General features: G+C 33.3%; 2 protein-coding genes across 2 annotated transcripts; both read left to right on the top strand.

Annotated features, from left to right (window-relative positions):
- Positions 1-5,321: 5,321 nt before the first annotated feature.
- On the top strand, positions 5,322-7,284 carry LOC140884321 (uncharacterized). Its single transcript, XM_073291040.1, has 5 exons — positions 5,322-5,399; positions 5,573-5,636; positions 5,842-6,315; positions 6,495-6,554; positions 6,705-7,284. Exons 2-5 carry the CDS (start codon positions 5,616-5,618, stop codon positions 7,086-7,088), a joined length of 939 nt encoding a protein of 312 aa, XP_073147141.1. The 5' UTR covers positions 5,322-5,399; positions 5,573-5,615; the 3' UTR covers positions 7,089-7,284.
- A 2,275-nt stretch (positions 7,285-9,559) lies between these two features.
- LOC140881349 (dynamin-like protein ARC5) lies at positions 9,560-18,713 on the top strand. Its single transcript, XM_073286588.1, has 17 exons — positions 9,560-9,951; positions 10,359-10,523; positions 10,602-10,724; positions 11,506-11,727; positions 12,421-12,554; positions 12,635-12,727; positions 13,021-13,084; positions 13,481-13,529; positions 13,776-13,858; positions 14,468-14,625; positions 14,753-14,813; positions 15,536-15,598; positions 15,720-15,820; positions 16,692-16,749; positions 17,399-17,740; positions 18,105-18,269; positions 18,362-18,713. Exons 1-17 carry the CDS (start codon positions 9,604-9,606, stop codon positions 18,446-18,448), a joined length of 2,316 nt encoding a protein of 771 aa, XP_073142689.1. The 5' UTR covers positions 9,560-9,603; the 3' UTR covers positions 18,449-18,713.
- The last annotated feature ends 1,816 nt before the right edge of the window (positions 18,714-20,529 follow it).

Here is a 20,529-nt window from a genome sequence, read left to right as displayed (position 1 = left end):
ATGCATAAAAATGATTTCTTTTTATTTGTCGTAATTATTATCGAATAGAAAGTTTGTATATCTACGTCAATTACTCTATTGTATTGAAACTTTTCATCGGGGCTCATATTTCTAAGTACCATAAATAAGATAAAAATTATAAATAAAAAATTTATTTGATTGAGTGATTCAACGTGTTGACTTGTGGATGAAAAATTGAGATTTCATCAACTGATTATGAAATATATACTAATTTATAAGCTCTTTGATTACAAAATTTGAATAGTGAACTATATATATATGATGCGCTTTTGTATTAATATGTAAACTAAAAATTTTTGTGATGATTAATGCTAATTACTCTCCCAATGTATATTAAAAAATTTCTATCCTTTATCACATGATGATGGAGGCAAAAGATTTCGAAATCAAAATAATTGAGGTGACTTGAATATTGTTCAAACAAACAAAGGGTCAAGAGTGTGGGAAGAATATTACATAGTTAATGTTTGTTTTTGTCACGTTTTCTCAAGGCAATTATTATCGGTTGTTGTCCACAACGCCCCATACAATTAGTTGACTATTGAGGATCGAAACGACGTATACACTAGCAAATAAAACACACGCGTTATATAATATTATATAATATATTTATATTTTATTTTGATTAATAATAGTAAAAACATTTTGGATATTCAATTAAAAGTAAGGTTATAACACACGTAAATTAAATTAATTTGACGCAAGTACAGGTCAAACCAAAGCGATTAGAGATCAAATTCTATAAAAGAAGATATAAATCTTTATTATATATAATATATATACATCCCAACAAGGACTTTAAGTTTAATTAATATGTAAAAACACAAGAATTTTTATTTTTATTTTTTAAAAAAACACAATGGTTAATTAGAGATCTAATTCTATAAAAGAAGTTATAAATCTGTATGAAATATAATATATAATATACATCCCATCGTCTCGTGTTTTAACCTACGAAATCGGATGCTATGATTTTCTACTTTCTAATTTTTTGAAAATTATATTGATGAAATCGATGCAAATAAATGAGAAAACCCTATTATATAAAATACCGATTAATAACCAACCCAACAAATTGTTGGTTTGATTGAGATCAACTTGCTCTATATGTTTCAGCCTCACAATGTCAACTTAGAGATATGATTGAGCACATTATTATATTCGTCCAGTTAAAATACACAAAACTTCTTTGATATAGATTCGTGAGACTTCGAGAGGACCTACTAATTTATAAAACATATTCGAAAAGTATTATCATTTTATTTATGATAAATGTTTTTGCCATAGAGTAATGTCATAACATGATTTTATTTTATTTATTTGACGACGAAACCTATATATGTTGCTTTTCAATGATGGGATTAACTGCAAATCAAGTTATTTATGTAAACCTCACCGAACAAAATCTTGTACTACATTATCGTTCGAAAAGGTATTGATAAATAATTATGGCGTACACAAAATTTTCAAACAAGATCGAGGACATATTAAACAATTTGTTTATATGTATAATAAAAGTTATAAATTAAATTCATATAATTTTACGATAATACATTCCCAAATTTCATACATTGAAAATCTTTAATAATTTCACAATTAAATGTACCAAACAAATTTTGCTTAATATATAGTACCAAACAATCTTTTCCTGTATCACCTCAATATCATATTATTAGAATTAAAATAGGTGTGTATGCAGTGTTCTAAATGGCAGTTGAGACGACCACCTAGACACCGCTAGGCGGCCTTCGACCGCCCTGCCTTAGCCTAAGGCGGTCTCTGCAAGCGGTCCGAGGCCATCCGGCGGCGGAGGCTCCCGTTGTTCCTCAGTAGCTCAGTGGTAGAGCAAAAAAAGGGAAACTAGATAACTGGTTTGTAGTGAGCAGGAAGTTGAAGCGGCGGAGGCGAGCAAGAAAGCGGTCGAGACGGTCAATAATTTTAAAATTCCAATCAACTATCAAAGTCAAATAATTTTAAAAACCAGTCAAAGTCAATCAATTTTAAAAAACTTAGATATAATAAAAACAACTTTCACTCTCTTTTGTATTTAATTTTGGTTTAAAAAAAATGTCCTCCACCATCAGCCACCACCTGCCTCAAACCACCTCTATCCGCCCTCCGCCACTGCCGCCATCTGCCACCACCTTAATTATTTTGTTAATTTGCATTTATATTTTTATTTGCACTTTGTCTAGATTGTATTTATTGTATGAAGTTTTTTAGGCATAAATATTATTTAATTACAAATATTACACAAAAATTTGACTATTTGTAATTACATTGCATGATTATAAATAATTGTCTATTAAAAATTGCTAAAAAAAAGGCGATAGGCGGTCACTAACCGCCCCGCCCCGCCACGCCTCCCGTCATTTACAACATTGTGTATATGTGTAGTTCAATCGTTGAATACATATATGAAATTGAAAAGAAAACTACAAATACAAATATCGTACATAATGGACGATGATATTTAATTGGATAATGCTATATGTACAACCAAATTTGTACAACATATTTTAATAAAATAATCAATATAAATATTTTATTCATAAAATCTCATAATATATTGAATACAAAATTTCACGATATAATGCCAAAAATACGATATAATAGCAAAATATCACGATATAATTGTTATAAATATCGTTGTACACGATATTGATTATATATTTAGTATCATTCTATTTAATTTGAACTAGATTAATCAATCATCACGATCAATGAATTTGTGTAGAATATATCGAGAACAAATTCAACGTTTATAATATTTAGAAAGATATTGATTTATTTATATTTTTTGAAATATTTATTAGGAAATCATAAAAAAATGAAAAAAAATAAGAAACTGTAAATAAATTGTTTTTATTTTTTTAACAAATTTAACACATATATACTGGTATGTATGTATGTATGCATGTATGTATGTATGCGGATTACAATTACATGATATTATGTGTTTGTACTCATATACTAAATGGCCCAAATAACAACGGGCCTTGTTACTATTAAGCTAACTATCGCCAATTACATGATATTATGTGTGTGTACTCATATACTAAATGGCCCAAATAAAAATGGGCCTTGTTACGATTAAGCTAACTATCGCCGAAACAAACGTAGCCCACAGCCCAAACAATGCATGATAATTGATAATGAAGCAAATGGGGTTTTTTTTAAATTAATTTAAAAATTAAATTAAATTTTAAAAATGAGGTGATCTGTATACTATAAAACGCTACTGGTAAGAGCGGACACTGCAATATTTTAAATTGCAGTGTCCGATTATGCTGGCAGAGTCCAAAATTGCAGTGTTCGCTGCTAGCAATTTGTAAATTTTGGGGACCGTGTCATGGATGTATTGGGTTCTTTTTTTTTTCAAATAATTTATAAATAATGATTTATATTTATTGTTTTCGTTAATTTTTTCCAAAAAAATCTAATTTGTTATTTAATTTATGAATTGATCATCAACTAAATTTTTTATTTTATTAAGAAGACAAAAATCTAATATAATTTTTTTAAATGTTATAACTATAATTTATATAAAAAAATAAAAATAGTTATTATATCTTGAATATATTCTAAATCAAATGCATGCATTGTCAAATGTCAATTATAGTTCAAAAAAAATATTTTGTTGATAAACTTTTATTGTGACATTCAATCGATGATAAATTATATAATGATGGAAATATGATTACTAAAATATCTGATAATTAAATACGCTGATTTTTTTATCAAATTTATTTTTAATATCTTTACAAAAAATTGGTTAAACTAATTTTTTTTTAAAAGAATCAGTTAAAATAATTAAATAATAAAAAATAATTTTTTTGGTTTAAGTTATATTTACAAAAAAAATTGTAAACTAATTTAAAAAGTTATTCATTCAGTTATATTTATATAAAAAAATTGGTTAAACTAAACAAATATTTTCTATATAAAATTTAAATTTAAAATCATATTATATTTTTTAATATAAATTTGATTTTAATTAAAAATTGATTAATGCGCCTACCAGATTATTTTAATTCGTTTGTGTATGTGGAGTCGATATAGGTCCTTCAATTCTATGAACAAAAATTGGTTACAAAATATATCTGTAAATATAACTAAAACCATACAAATCATTTTTTTTATTTAATCATTTTAACTGATTTTTTAAAAAAATAATTAGTTTGACCAATTTTTTGTAAACATATTAAAAATGAATTTGATAAAAACGATGATAACTTATATAATGATAAAATGATAATTACTAAAATATTTGAGATTAATTAAATAAGTTGATTTTTTGATCAACAAAATATATTTGTTGAACTATAATTGACATTTGACAATGCATGCATTTGATTTAGAATATATTCAAGATATAATAATTATTTTTAGTTTTTCCTTTTTGGTATTTTTTAATTATAACATTTTTAAAAAAATTATATTAGATTTTTGTCTTCTTAATAAAATAAAAAAATTTAGTTGATGATCAATTCATAAATTAAATAACAAATGAGATTTTTTTGAGAAAAAATTAACAAAAATAATAAATATAAATCATTATTTTTTTGAGATTATTTAATTTATGAATTGATCTAATGAGTTTGAGAAAAAAATTAACAAAAATAATAAATATAAATCAATATTTACAAATTGCATACCAAAAAATAAATAAATAAAAGAATCACAAGAAAAAAAATATCATGGGACCATGCCATACATACATGGCACGGTCCCCAAAATTTACAAATTGCGGGCAGCGTCCGTTGCCAGCATAAGCGGACACTATAATTTGTAGTGTCCGCTCTTAGCAGTAGCGTTTTACAGTATTATTGTAAAACGCTATAGCTCACCTTATTTTTGAAATTTAATTTAATTTTTAAATTAATTTAAAAAAAAAACCAACGAAAAATTGTGAAGATTTGTACTATGTATGGTTCATTTTGCGAATTGTAGTGTCCGCTCTTAGCAGTAGCGTTTTACAGTATTATTGTAAAACGCTACAGCTCACCTTGTTTTTGAAATTTAATTTAATTTTTAAATTAATTTAAAAAAAAAACCAACGAAAAATTGTGAAGATTTGTACTATGTATGGTTCATTTTGCGTAACCAATTTCAAAAATATTGTATCATCAATAAATCTACTTATTTTTTAAATATGTGTGACGAAATAAATAAGTTAAAAAAATAGTTTCTTAAAAAATTCATAAAGTTGACAAATTAAAATTAAAAATAACAAAATTTAGGACAAAACTAAAACCCAAGCATTATTTTTCGGAAGCTTCTCCTTCCCAAAGGCCACACCGACACCCTGCAATACAAGGGTATAAATACTCTGGACGCAGAGTCTTTTGCCATGAGTGTGGCGTCGAAGTTAAGCGGTGGGAGAACGCTGCTCTGATTTGCTCTCCATCGTTCATTTGATCTTCTTATGTTACGAATTTGAGATTCAGTGCTGTCATTTTTGGGATTCGATTTGAATTACTGTGATTTTCATTGTTTCTGCTCTCAGAATCAGTAAAAATTGTGTTTTTTCCCCTTAATTTCATCGCAGGAAAAGGTTTCAAATCCGAAAATGGCGCGCATAAAACATATGGATGTATACTAGAATTCTACAGGTACAGAGAAGGCTTGGAATTTCTATTTCGGTCGAAGAATTTTGGATGTTTCTGGTGTGATTTTACTAATTTCGCATGCTTTTATAGGGTTTTTGTTGATGAAGATTTCGAAATTAGGTTTACGTTTAAAGTTTCCGACATGCAACACAGAATCTTGAGGTTTCTGATTGCTGTGATATTGAATTCTATGATTATTTAATTGCAGTGCATTTCCATGGAAAATCAGCTCAATTCCAAAGTTCCGAAACTGAAATCATTAGATGGCGCCATCTCGCCGATAAATGTGCCGACTTTCGTCGGCGGTCGCCGCTTTCACCACTCGCCTTTGAGTCCAATTCTCGACCCGTACGCATCTGACAGTTCGGATTCTCCGTCTCCACTGATGAAATACCTGTGCTCCGGCGGTCCGGCGCCCGGCGCCACTGTACCATCCTCGCCGGTGTTCGCTACGCCTCTGAAGGTCGAGGAGGATGTTCTCGTTATGGACGGAATTCCGGTGCTAAAATCCAATAAAGGCGGCCGATCGAGAGTAAGGTCAGGTCTGACATCATTGAGTTTGAATTCCACTTCTTTGTCACAGCCATTTGGTGTGGGAGCCGAAAATAGCAGTTCCAATAAAACGGAACTATGCCGTAATTGGGAGGATTATGGTATATGCCGCTTGGGCTCCAAATGCCAGGTCAACCATCTCTCTCTATCAAAAGTATTCTAGTCTAGTGGTTCTTATTCCTTTTAAGAAAATGGTTCTTATTTTCTTTCACTAGTTTATAATTTGAGAGGAAAAGTACCTAAAAGCGCACTGCTTCATGTCACTACACGGAGTAAATGCTTTATTGACTTCAATTTCACATGCAACAGTCCGCACACGGTAAGGAGGAGCTGCGTCCTCCTCGTTTCTCTGGCAAGAACAAGCTTGAGGTATGAAAGATACATTCTTTTTCACATTTTCCTTGACTTTTCCTGCCAGATATTGTATCATATTTTGGGCCAATTGTTGAATTTCACATCTTTGTACCACAAGATTTCTTGTGTGGTTTCTTGATACTTTTGCAATTTTCTTGCGAACAGATCTTCAAACTGTACTCAAGTTCCGGTGGATCAAGCTCATCATCAAATGGCAAGAAAAGCTCTTCAGTTAAACAAATCATTCCCTCCTCCACTGCAGCAGCAGCCTTCTCATGGCCGACACCACCCACACCAATGGCCTCATTAACATCTACTCTCGAACCCAATTCTGTATCCATGTACGATAGGAAGGTCCCAACTCTTGCCCTTTCATGTTCAAATTGGTTACCTCTGGATGATGGAATTGACGTTATTTTACCACTTGCGTTAAGTGAAAGAAAAGAGAATCCCACGAAGGAAGATTTGGAGGCTCAGATACAAAAAGTTCTATATGGTGCAGGTTCGACAAAAAGATTGCCCGTGTTTCTCAATATTTGCACTGACTGATTTCTCGATTGGGTTCTCTTTTGGCTGAAGAAATACTAGTATAAGATTCGCTATTCTTGAACTGATTTAGATGGTAAAATTGTTGAGATTTCGTGATACCATTTTTACTAGTTTTTGAGCCCACAATTTGGCTGTGAGATAGAGGTATATAGTAGAATACTACAAACAATGAATTTCAAGTACAGTTACCTGATTACACGTCTATTTTTGCCTGAATGAATATATGGGAAGATTTTTTCTGATCCATGAATTCGAGCACATTTTGGCACATACCGGTCACAGTACTTGGATATGAACTCGAAGGTAACACTTGGTGCAGAAAATCAAGAAAATTTGATGATGAGACAGGTTTGAAATTCAATTTTTTTTTTGATGCACGTTCTCAACAATTGTTAAGATTGCTACATCATGTAAATTATGATTGTTGTGCTGATTGTATGGGTGAGAATTGTTTGAAAAGTGGATTGAGTCAATAAGAATTGAGGCGTGAACCACATATATATATGGAAATGGGTTAAATTGAATTGAGGAATGAATCAGTAGCCTATTTCAATTATCCAATTCCATGAGTGAATTTAACTAGAAATTAATTATGTGTTGCATTTGAAGTTGAATATGGAGTGGGCTGTCAATCCCCTGTTGTTTCTGTCTTATTTGATTCAGTGCTAGTTGTTTCTGTCTTATTGAGTCCCAAATCACCTATATGTTAGAAAGATTTGTTTTATAGAAATGATAGGTTGCATAGATTATTTTCCTTTGTTGAATGGAGTTTCATTCTTCACTGCTTTCCCTCTCTGCTGATTCAATGCTAACGTGTTGGTTCCACCACTAGGGAGTGTGTGTGTGTGTGTGTATCTATATATTGCGATTTGCAAATGATAATTGAATTTTGTACAATAAATTCCAACAAGAATATCAGATTCCAGCATTAATCCGAACTGAGAAAATGTAACAAAATGGAGTTAAAGTTGGAATTAAGCCGAGTCCAATCTATGGAGTTATTTTTTTTTACTGATGGGGAGGCTTTGATCGATATGGTTTTCCTCTGTACATGCATGTCTATTTGTATTTTTATTTATAAGTTGGAATATTGAATTCGTGGTATTGGACGATGAATTTTAGTAAATAAATTCTCATATAATTTCTTTTTCACCTATGAGTAAATCGTTGGTTACAAACACAACTTTGTCTAAGGAAGTTGTGTCCATAATTTATTTTTAGAGTTTGCAAACACTACCTTAATCTCAAAAATATAATTTTATTTGAACTGAACCATTTGTAGACCGATAGCTTGTATATATAAACCTATAATTATACCGGTATGACAAAAAATATCCCTAATTATACGAAAATGCGACACGTGTCCCTTGGAAAGAAAAAAGAAAAAGAGAGATAATGGGCTACTTATCCAGTTCAATAAATAGTTTATTTTTAGAGTTTGCAAACATTATTTTAATTTCAGAAATATAATTTTATTTGAACTGAACCATGTGTAAACCGATAGTTTGTATATATAAACCTATAATTATTAGTGTTCGAAAACTCGGGCTAGGCGGCTGCCTAGACGCTAGGCGCCGGGTGGCCGCACCGAAAACATGCTAATCGGTCGGCCTAGGCGGCCTTGGTGCCTAGGCGGTCCTAGGCGGGGCTAGGCGGAAATAGGGTAGGATTTTCAGATTTTTTTTTTAATTTGGGCTTTTAAATTCAAAACCCAAATTACAAAAAAAAAAAACTGAAATGTAATTTTTTTGTTGGGCTTCAGTTTTATAAGCCCTAAACAAATGTACAACAAGAAAATTGATTCGTTGGCTTGCCCTAGATCAAAATTCATCTTTCATTGTCTGCATGATTGAGTAACCAGAGCATCTCGCAAATTATAAGGCTGAAGAATCAAAGCGAATGAAGAAGCCCACATTTTGAGTGCCATATTTGAAGAAAAAATTGGTGTTTGCTCTTTCTTCAAATGCTGAACTCATTTTAAATTTGATATTATTGTCTTGGAGTTATAATATTTCATTTATTAAGTTGAAACCGTGGAATCCGCCTAGTGCCGCCTAGTCCCCGCCTAGGCGGCCTAGGTGCTAGGCGCTGGTCTTGCGCCCGACTAGCGCCTAGCGAATTTTAGAACCATGATAATTATACCGGTATGTCCTTGGAAAAAAAAAAGAAAAAAGAAAAAGAGAGATAATGAGCTACTTATCTAGTTCAATGAATAGTTTATTTTTAAAATTTACAAACACTACTTTAATTTCAAAAATATAATTTTATTTGAATTGAACCATGTGTAGACCGATAACTTGTATATATAAACCTATAATTATACCGGTACGACAAAAAATATTCCTGATTATACGAGAATGCGACACGTGAAAAAAGAAAAAGAGAGAGAATGGGCCACTTATCCAGCCCAATGAATAATAAATTGAATTGGTCCAAAATATTTTTCAAAAACCTCCAAACGACTTCACGATAACAGGCTTCTCGATCACACACTTCTCCCGCCCACCCACTGCAAATGGAGGAAAAAGACGAGAAAATCAACATTGCTAGCTCTGCACAAATGGATGGAAGCCAGTGGAAGCTCTACGAAGCCTACAATGAGCTCCATGGCCTGGCCCAGGAGTTCTCCACACCGTTCGACGCGCCGGCGGTCCTCGTGGTGGGCCACCAGACTGACGGCAAGAGTGCGCTTGTCGAGGCTCTCATGGGCTTTCAGTTCAACCATGTTGGTGGCGGAACCAAAACGCGTCGTCCCATTACCTTGCATATGAAGTTCAATCCCGATTGTGACACCCCGCTTTGCCACCTTCTTTCGGATTCGGATCCTTCTGTTTCGCAGGAGAAATCCCTCCAAGAAATTCAGGTATTCACGATTCGATACCGAGTCAGATAAAATGACTAATACTTGTGCTAAAATGTGTACAACGATTGGTTGAGAGCTGGCGCGGAACAGGTTGTCTTTCGAAGACGAGAGAAAGGCCATTTTTAGAAAGAAAAATGTATGCATTTGAGTATTTTCTGTCTACCACTTTCTGTCGCTGATCCACCCCTGCTTGTGAAAGTATGTGTGAATTGATTGGCATGTTTTCCAACACTTGTAACCTTCCGTCTCTCAACATATATTGAAGGTTATGATCAAAATCTTCAGCAGAGCTTATCTAGTCATTGTCTGCCAAATGAACTTTTTAACACTGTATTCCCTGAAGTGCCTTTCTTGTATAATTGCATGTATTTGCAATATCATTGGATGTGATGAATGTCCTGCTGCAGGCGTACATTGAAGCTGAAAACATGAGGTTGGAGCGAGAACCTTCCCAATTTTCTTCAAAAGAAATAATAATCAGAATAGAGTTCAAGTATTGTCCGAACCTTACCATTATTGACACCCCTGGACTTGTTGCTCCAGCCCCAACTCGAAAAAATCGGGGATTGCAGGTAAGGTTCTAATTTCAACCTAGTTTCGCTTCAAGATCACATATTTTCTTGTCTAATTCTAAGAACCTTTTATGGCAGATTCAAGCTCGTGCCGTGGAGTCGTTGGTGCGACATAAGATGCAGCACAAGGAATTTATCATATTATGCCTTGAAGATTGTAGTGATTGGAGTAATGCCACAACACGGAGGGTAGTGATGCAAGTATGTTCATGTCAGCTGTGTAGGTTTACTTACTTTAATAACCCCAGAAAATAAAGAAATGCTCTTAGCTTGTTCACTATGTTTCCAAGTGCAAAAGAAATGTATCTTACAATTTACATTGCAGGGGTGGATCAGCGACAGAAAGTGGTGGATCATACAATTACGATTCTAAAAGTAAATTTGTGCAGAAAGAGTCATAGAAGTATCGGGTCATGTTGTTTTTGCTTGACTACATTATTAATTCATTTGCCTGCATGAACCATACAATTATTGCCAAAAGTAGCTACCTGACGTTTATTTACACCGTAAGGAGAAACATTTGCTAGCTATCAACTTCTTTCAGAGTTTGAGACTGTCTGACAGCCAATAGATCGCTAAGGACTTAATGAATTATGCAGTTACCTTAATTTACAAGCCCCATCAGCTTGTATGCTCACTTTTTTTAACTAATAAATATGTTTAGAATCCTCTGCAGACTCAATTTATTACGAGGATCGTGAAAGTATTCTTGTCAGTGTGGTCATGAAAAAATATAGAATTTTTTCTGTTGCATGAATTTTAGTTGACCTAGGAAGCTCTCGCATTATCAAAAGACCAAGTGACTTGCATCTACTACAACCATATTGTCAGATCCACAAACTTCATTTCTGATCATGAAGTACTTTGAGCCAAAACAAGGACTCCTTAAAAAATTTGGGGATGGTGATGCCATTTACTATTCAAACCTTTCAACGTTGTTCTGTTCTGTAGATGATTGATTCCATCTTGCACTCTTTTGTAGATTGATCCTGAACTTTCAAGGACTGTAGTTGTGTCAACAAAGCTTGATACAAAAATCCCTCAGTTTGCTCGCTCTTCAGACGTGGAAGTTTTTCTTTCACCACCTGCGTGTACGCTTGATGGCTTCATGTTAGGGGATTCACCCTTTTTCACTTCTGTTCCTTCTGGGAGAGTTGGATCTGGGCATGAATCAGTCTACAGGTCAAATGATGAGTTCAAACAGGTTAGACTCTATTCTTCTTGAGCCACATTATGTCCAATAGGACAGTTTACGGGTGAGCCTTTCACGTGCTGGCATGTGATATGTTTTTTCTGCGGTACTCTTTTCTATTTTTTTATTTCTTTGTTACTTTTAAATTTTACTTCTTTGCCAACATTATTATTTATGTAAGATTTGCTCTCAGAAGATAATTTAGGCGATAGATTGCTATACCTTGTAAATTGCCACTTTGTTTAACCGGTTAGGGTGAGGGGATTACAATTTGCAAAAACTTCAAGCGAGTTCATTCCAGGTAACAGGTTACAGAAATTGGCATTGGTCTTATCTTGAGGCCTGCATTTTCTATTCCAAGTTCATGATTATAATGACTGGTCTAAAACGTTATATTCAGTGTATCAATACCAAAAAAAATGTCTTAAAGAATCTACAGGATTTACGAGTATTCTTCAGGACTGTTAATGATTTCCACTTGGTTAAAAACCTAAGCTATCTAGAGCTTTTTTGTCAGACCATCATCATGCTTGTCAAAGTCATCAATAGTGTTTTAGCCTTTTAGGAATAGGCGTGTTTAACATCGTAGGTGTAGCCACCTACAACCTTCGGCATTGCAGAGTGCACTGTCTTATATGTTTTAATGATGCATTGCCTTATTGCCAATATTAATTGAAAATTAATCTTCTCCTTTAATTTTGTTAGGCTATATCATTGAGGGAGATAGAAGATATCATAGCTTTGGAGGAAAAGTTAGGTAGGACACTTTCAAAACTTGAAAGAAGCAGAATCGGTGTTAGCAGCCTTCGGTTATTCTTGGAGGAGTTGCTGCAGAAAAGGTATACAATGTACATATTGCTGCATATGAGTGGCCATTAACGCTGGAACTTACAGTTCTGTGATCTTCTTGTCTTTCAAGGTATATGGACAGCGTACCACTGATCATTCCACTTCTTGAAAGAGAGTATCGGAGCACAACAAAGAAGCTAAATGACATAAATCAGGAACTAAGGTTTGATATTTCTTCAGAACATAGGATATTAAAAAAAATTGAAATATTTTAGCGGTGAACATCATCAGAAGGGTGCTTTCTTGGTGATTATATTCAACCTACGTTGCAAAATCAGTATAAGTGGGCAATCATCATTTTCGTCACTTCTCAAATTTACTCTGAAGTCTTGGTTGAAATTTGTGGTCCTGTTGATGGTCTATTTGCTTGTTTGGTTTCTTTGGCACATTAAATTGAAGTGAATTGTGACATTTGACCTTTTGAATTGAGTTACTGTGTTGTTGGCCTTTCCTCAGCACTTTGGATGAAGTGAAGCTCAAAGAGAAAGGAAGAGCTTTCCACGATCTTTTTTTGACCAAGGTGAAATAAACTTGATATTCAACTTTTAACCATTATGAATTTCGAAGACACTGTCCCTAGTAGAACATGAAAGATAAACAAAGCTAAATGAGACAGGACTTGCTAGTTTCTGAAAAATTAACATTGGCCTTGACTCTTAGCTTTGTGCCTTTGACAGGTTGATTATTTAATTTGCTGCCGTATATAATATTCACTGGCATATCTTGCCAGCACACCTCTTTTTGCATGAACTTTGCTAGCTTTTATAAATAATCTGACTGATCATTTACATTTTATTTCGTGTCATAATTTACTCTTATCTCGAGATGGTTGATTGTTTGTTTTCCAACTAACCAGTATGAAAAATTCATCTTTGCCTTTCAAGCTGCCATGCCTGATTATATTTTTATTGCTCAGTTATCACTTCTGCTGAAAGGAACAGTTGTTGCACCACCGGATAAATTTGGTAAGCTCTTTGTGACCACTCAATACTTCTGCAAAGAGAACAAATCGTGTTATTCACAATTTCAACCATATAACCTCGTTTCAGTCTTATCATGGATAGTTCTATTTTGTTGTGCCCATATTCATTTTCTGTGTTGTATTCACGTCTGTTCGCCTCTCTATATCATGTTTGATTCATTGCGTTGATTATATTTATGTATTAGATTTCTTCTAATATATTGGTAGCTCAACTTTGTTCATTTTTCAGGTGAAACTCTACAAGATGAGAGGGTCAATGGAGGATCATTTATTGGCTCTGATGGCCTTCAGTTGCCTCAGAAGTTAATACCTGTAAGTAGCTGTATATTTTTGCAAATATCTATCTTTTCCTCCATGCACCTTCATGTTTTGTGTGTGAAGAGAAATGCAGAATGCATTTATCACCATTAATTTCTTTTCACACCAGTTTTCTAATTATTTTGCGTTTTGGTTTTCCATCTTGATCTGCTCTCATGGAAATTGTTGAAAAGAGCATGCTTTCTTATGCATGCCATCGGGTGTGTGTTTTTTGAGAAACTATGCTCACATTTGATGTGTGTGAAATTTAATTGTGCTGATTTTTCCAAGTTGAAGCATTTAGTCAACACTTAAAAAAAGCTTTACTTGTTTGATATTGTATCCTCTCCATCAGGATTGAAAGAGTCTTTATATTTTAAGTAGTTTAATTTTTGTATTTCTAACACTCTAATTTTGTACTTTTTTTTTTTTTGGTTATTCCGTTTTTAGTCAGAAGTGTCATAATCATCTTGCTGCCTGATATTTTTGTGGTTGGGATTTTATATATTTTTGCTTCCAATAACATTAATTAGATTCCAAAGTTATTTACCGAATGCTGCCATGGGATCAAGTGATGTTCTTTTGTGTTCTCACAGGAGTTCTTTTTATGTTGGTTCTACGCAGAATGCAGGAATGCGTCTTTATGGAGGTGCTCAATATCATCGTGCAATGGCCGAGTTTCGTTTTGTTGTTGGGGGAATCAAATGTCCTCCTATTACACGTGAAGAAATTGTCAATGCATGTGGAGTTGAGGACATCCATGATGGAACAAACTATTCCAGGTATTAATTAATTATAGCTTTTCAATTCATGAATTTGGTCAGTCTTTCCCAAATATTTGTCTTTTTTTCTTTATCTTTCCCAAATATTTGTTGCTTAATCTATATTATTATATATTTGGGACATTAGGACAGCTTGTGTCATCGCTGTTGCAAAGGCTCGTGATACTTTTGAACCTTTTCTCCATCAGGTGATGAATTCAATGCCTTAAATACCCGTATTTCCACTTTTACATTGCAGTATTTTGTCGGTTTCTAGTAAAAACTAAAGATTTTTTCATGTGACATATATTTCAGAAATCAGTGACTCTACTGGATGAAAAATGAAACCTTGCTAGAGGAGCCTCCTTGTAAAAATTTGTGGTTTTTGACATTGAACTTAAATCAGGTTTCAATCCACAAAACACTAACACAACCAGTAATAGAGGAGAATACACAACACAATAATTATATTAGGCAAATAATAACAAGATTTACAAAGAAAATGACCAATTCTCACCAGAACGGCCCCTAGAGCAGAAAATATCCATTACAGAACATCTTCTCTCTCCCCTAGCATCGACTAGCAAATATTATCATAAGTTCAATAACTCCCCAAACTAACTACTCCTACCCGATTTTATTATCAACACGTACAAAATAACTAACCCTATTTGGATCTAGCCCACTATTACCCCTAAATCCAATCCCACGATTACTCATAAGCCCAAGTGCATAACAATTTGTTTTCTCCTTGTATGGATCCATTTGCTTCTTGTCAGCAAACTATTGAGACCTGTTAATTTTGACCACCCATTTACCCTCTGCCTGTACTTTGACTTGAGCTCTGAGTTCTTGTATATTTTATATTCCCATAACAAGTATTGCTTTCTAGATGCATCTAAATTAAAGTTTGTTGTTTTCTGTGCACCAGTTGGGTGCTAGACTGCTACACATTCTGAAAAGAATGCTTCCCATCTCAGTTTTTCTTCTCCAGGTAAGATTTGTGGCCTTGTAGTTGTAGGTTGCTGGTTTCGTGATAACACCCCTTTTAAAACTTGAGCCAGCTGGTATTATATTTGTTTCTTACCACTTACACTGCTTGTGATTTCCAACAGAGAGATGGTGAATATTTGAGTGACCATGAAGTTTTTCTGAAGCGTGTTTCTGCTGCCTTCAACAACTTTGCTGAATCAACCGAACGTTCATGCCATGAAAAGTTAGTATAACTGCCTTGACATTTCAGGTTCTCATGAACTGACTGTAAAAACTGTGGCTTTGCCAAGTGATCATGCAACCTTAAGTTAATTCAGATGCTGTCTATGCTATAGTGTTATATTTGTTTATATGGAACTATATTTTGTCATTTTTATTACTTTAAACAACAGATTTCAAAGTTATTCTACTTAGTTTTAAATTGGGTGCATACGGTTGATGAAAATGAATAATTTCCTTTAAATTGTTTATTTTTATTTTTCAAGTTTGGAAGCCCATTCGTTATTTTGGGGTATATAAAGGAGGCACTTACCTATATATGTTGTTCTCTATTTTTCAAGATTAAATATAATATTTGATTTGCATCCTTTTAAGATTTGAAGGCCGCCCATTGATCTACCATGGAATAAGAAAGTGCTCAGTTTAATCATTGAAGATTGTTCTTCTCTGGGAAGACTGATTATTTTTGTGGGCCTCGTTCCGTTTTGAGCTTTGTTAAAGCTTGTTTTCTTTCATGACTGAAAATAGATGTTTGGACCCTGTATTTCAATTGTACCTAACAACGAGCTCTTTTATGCTATAAGAATACAAAATTATAATAATTAATTAAATCTTTGATTCATGCTTCAATGTAATCTTACAGTTTATATGATTTTCATGCATCGGCGTAGCATATGGACTGTTTTCGTGGTATTGATCCTATAGCATTTACAACTCCTTCGACACAAAACAAGTAGACTATTAGTACTTGGCATTGTACCTTTTCTCTGTTCCTGTATAATTTGCACAATTTGAAACCATTGATATCATTTGTTTTCCATTTACCCATTCATAGGATTTATATCAACATCAACATTCCGTTGCAAATATTGCAGGTGTTTGGAGGACCTAGTGAGCACTACTCGTTATGTTTCGTGGTCTCTCCACAACAAGGTAGTGAAGTTGCCATTTGAATTTATTAATGAATTTTTCATTCCATTCTTTGGTTGCTCAGCATCTTTTCAAAATGGTACGGAGTCTCTGACTTGTAATTAATCATGTGTTTCCTAATCCTCCTTGTCTTTAGAATGGATGAAGAATATATTTTTTTAAGTTTTGGCTTATGAATAATATTATGTTTGATGTTTGATGTTTGATGTGATTTCTTCTTCATTTTGGAGATCCATGTCACTGTGTTAAGGTGTGAGTCTTGTGACATTAATATCTTTTGGTTTATATGTGCACCCCCACTTGGTGAAAATCCAATTTATAGACACTTAGATGAAATGATGGGAGCACAATTAGAAACTCTTTAGGACAGTGAGGAGTGAGTGTTTGACGTTAATATGTCATAAAAGATGTTTTAGGACTTGGGAGAATCCATGTTTTTTCCTTGCTTTTTGCCGAGAGGGAGTTACGGTGGAATGTTGATTGACCTTTGCCCCTGCTTACTTCGGCTTATCTGAATTTAAGAGTCTATTGATGGTAATACATAAGTTATTTATGATACATCAGACAAACTAAACACGTATGAGATTTGTAAAAATTGCTCCTCTTTCCTTTCATATTCTTACCAATTTGTCCACACACTATTACATTGCAGAATCGAGCTGGATTACGTCAGTTCTTGGACTCATTTGGTGGATCGGAGCAGTCTACAGCTGGTGTTCATTCCGCCAATTCGTTTTCTGAATTATCATCTGGATCTGTAGCCAATGATAAGCTAGAGAATAAGTTGAAGTCAGATGTCAAACTCAACCATTTGGCTTCAGGAAATGATTCTGCAGCTAGTATTGCAACAACCGAGACAAGGCTGGCTGACCTTCTGGATAGCACACTCTGGAATAGGAGGCTTGCCCCTTCCTCTGAACGGATTGTTTATGCATTAGTTCAACAAATTTTTCATGGGATCAGAGAATACTTTCTTGCATCTGCAGAACTAAAGGTTTATGAACATCCACTTTTAAAAAACATATTGGTTATTTAGCATTTGCAAAAAGATAACGAAAAGCTTGCGTACACATTTGGTTAAAACAACCACTTTTGTGACCTTGCATGCCTTTTTCTTGACTTGGACTTGTATGCTTCAGTGTCATTTGACTCACCCATGGTGAACTATGCCCCATATTAGTTTTCTGCATTCTCGTTTCCTTTACTTGGTTCCGGTATTCGTGGCTACAAAAAAGTTCACTTAATCCCACATTGCTTCACTCGAGTGGTTGTCCTTAACATGTGTATGCAAACTGGCCATCTGGAACATAAATAGAATGTAATTTTACGAACTCCTTAACCATGCTTCCTTCTTGCAGTTCAACTGTTTTCTTCTAATGCCTGTTGTTGACAAGTTACCTGCACTTCTACGAGACGACTTAGAATCTGCATTTGAAGATGATTTAGACAATGTTTTCAACATCACCAGTCTACGACATTCACTGGGACATCGAAAGAGAGAAACAGAAATCGAGCTTAAAAGGGTATTAAATCCTGGCATAATTTCTCTAATGCGTCTTTAAATTTTCGGTTCTTATTTTATTGTTGTTTTGGTAAATTGTCATATGCTTTGCAGATACACCGGCTCAAGGAGAAATTCAGACAAATTCATGAACAGCTTAATTCAAACCAAGTCTTGTCGTCGAGGGCCTCGAGGCCATAGCATGGTCTGTAACAGCTAGTCCTCTTTTTCCTCTTTTGTCGGGCAAGATCGATTCTACATGTTCTATTCTTTTTGTGAATGTTTATTGTCATTCTGTTAAAATAATAATGATGATGATAGTAATCGTTTAGGATTTTCATCGTCGACCTGTTTTGCAGAGTTTCCAGTGACAAGAAGTTTGAAATGTTGGAATCTTTTGTGGTATTTTTGATAGATCTTCCTTTGCTTGTTACTATATTGTTTCTGTATGAAACTTCAATTAATATTTGCTTGTTTTTTTGTCCTTTTTGATACTAAGAAGGATTGGATTCGATTCATAGTTAAAGTCCATATGTACAACATTCTTCAAAAATAATGGAACTGAATCCATAAAATCTGAGTACTCCTCATCTTTCAAAGCATTTTTGAGCAAAAATATGTGCTATTCCTTAGCTTGTATGTTTTCTCATCTGATTTATTTTTTGATTATTAATTTTGATTTATATGATATGAGAACGTTTAAAAGGCAGGAATTCTCGTAATTGCCCTCTGGTTGACTCTTCATATTTCGGATGCTCGAAGCAACTGTGATCCTCCTCATGCCACAAATCATTCACCCCATTATCATCACTATCATATATATATATGCATATACTCACTTGAAGCCAAAGTTTTATGCATCCGTAAATTATTAAAACAAATAAAAGTCGAATCCACTATCCAACCAAAGCTTGAAGTTTGCTGTTTTTGAACATATGTTGATCCCCACAAAAAGTAATAATATTTATTGATTAGGTATTATATTTATTTAAAAGTACCCTTTTATTATGTGGAATTGTTTGGCCCAAGTCAAATTGCATATACATTAACATTACGTTTCTAGTATCCAGTGATAGTGAGACGGTCAAATATTTATAATCTTAAGACGTGTTAATTTAATCTATATATAAAATGAAAAGTAATATTTATTTATAAAATAATATTTTTTTATAGATCGATTTGTAGGAGATCTGTCTCATGAGACAGTTATATAAGAGTTTTATGATATACATTTTATATAAAAAAATATGGAGATAGTCAGATAGTACTGTCATGATTTATTGATAAATTAAAGGGATCTCTGCACCTCGGTTGCTTAAGTATCTTCTCAATTGCTTAATTTAATCAATCTTATTGATATATTTAATTATTTTGGTTAATATAATCCAAGTCACTGTTTTCATTATTGGAGTTGAAACAGCTTATGGCTATCAGCTTAATTATTTATCAACAGTATGGGAAACCAACTGGTTAGGCAAAAAGGGAATAAAGACTAATTTATTTGCCACCAAGAATGTATTAGGGCCCCTCATTTATAATTTTCAATTCAAGTGACACAAACCATGTCTTGACAATGTGATTTATAGAAAGAGACGGATTCTATATTTTTTTTATTTATAAAAATCGAGACGATTCGATAATATTTCGAGTAAAACATTTAGAAATTTGAAAATATGAAAGATAGATGATTTGAAGCCAATAGTAACCTGAGTTTTTTGAGTTCAATTCTTACTTTGCATGATTATATTTTGAATAATGTTAAATGTACAAAAAATATCGTGTACAACGATATTTACAAAAATAATATCGTCAGATTTTGTTATTTTATCGCGAGATTTTGTATTTAATGCATCGTGAGATTTTGATAAATTAAATTATTGTAATAATTTTTTTGTATTATAAGATTTGGTGTACAAATTTCGTTGTATATATAACATTACTCTTATATTTTCATGTAAGTTTTGAAGGGATGCATTGACTAGTTAATTGTGTCCAAGAAAAAAAGAACTTATCCAAATTAATTCAATTCAATCACGGCTTTGGAGAAATTAATTAACTAGCTAGGATAATTCTAATCCATTCTATTCGGATTAATGGTGATTGATTGATGAATCCTATTTACATTTCACATCATGGATGATACTTTGGTATCTAATGCCACGTTTCTTCAAACTTTAAGCCTGCAAAGATAAGCACAAATTTAAGGGAATCTATATTCTATAAAATGACAAATTTCCTTTTAAAAATAAAATGCAAGACATAGAATATATACGAAATAAAGT

This window comes from Henckelia pumila, chromosome 2 (genome assembly GCF_033568475.1).
Source record: "Henckelia pumila isolate YLH828 chromosome 2, ASM3356847v2, whole genome shotgun sequence".
Lineage (NCBI taxonomy): Eukaryota > Viridiplantae > Streptophyta > Magnoliopsida > Lamiales > Gesneriaceae > Henckelia > Henckelia pumila.
This window is presented reverse-complemented; position numbering and strand designations above follow the sequence as displayed.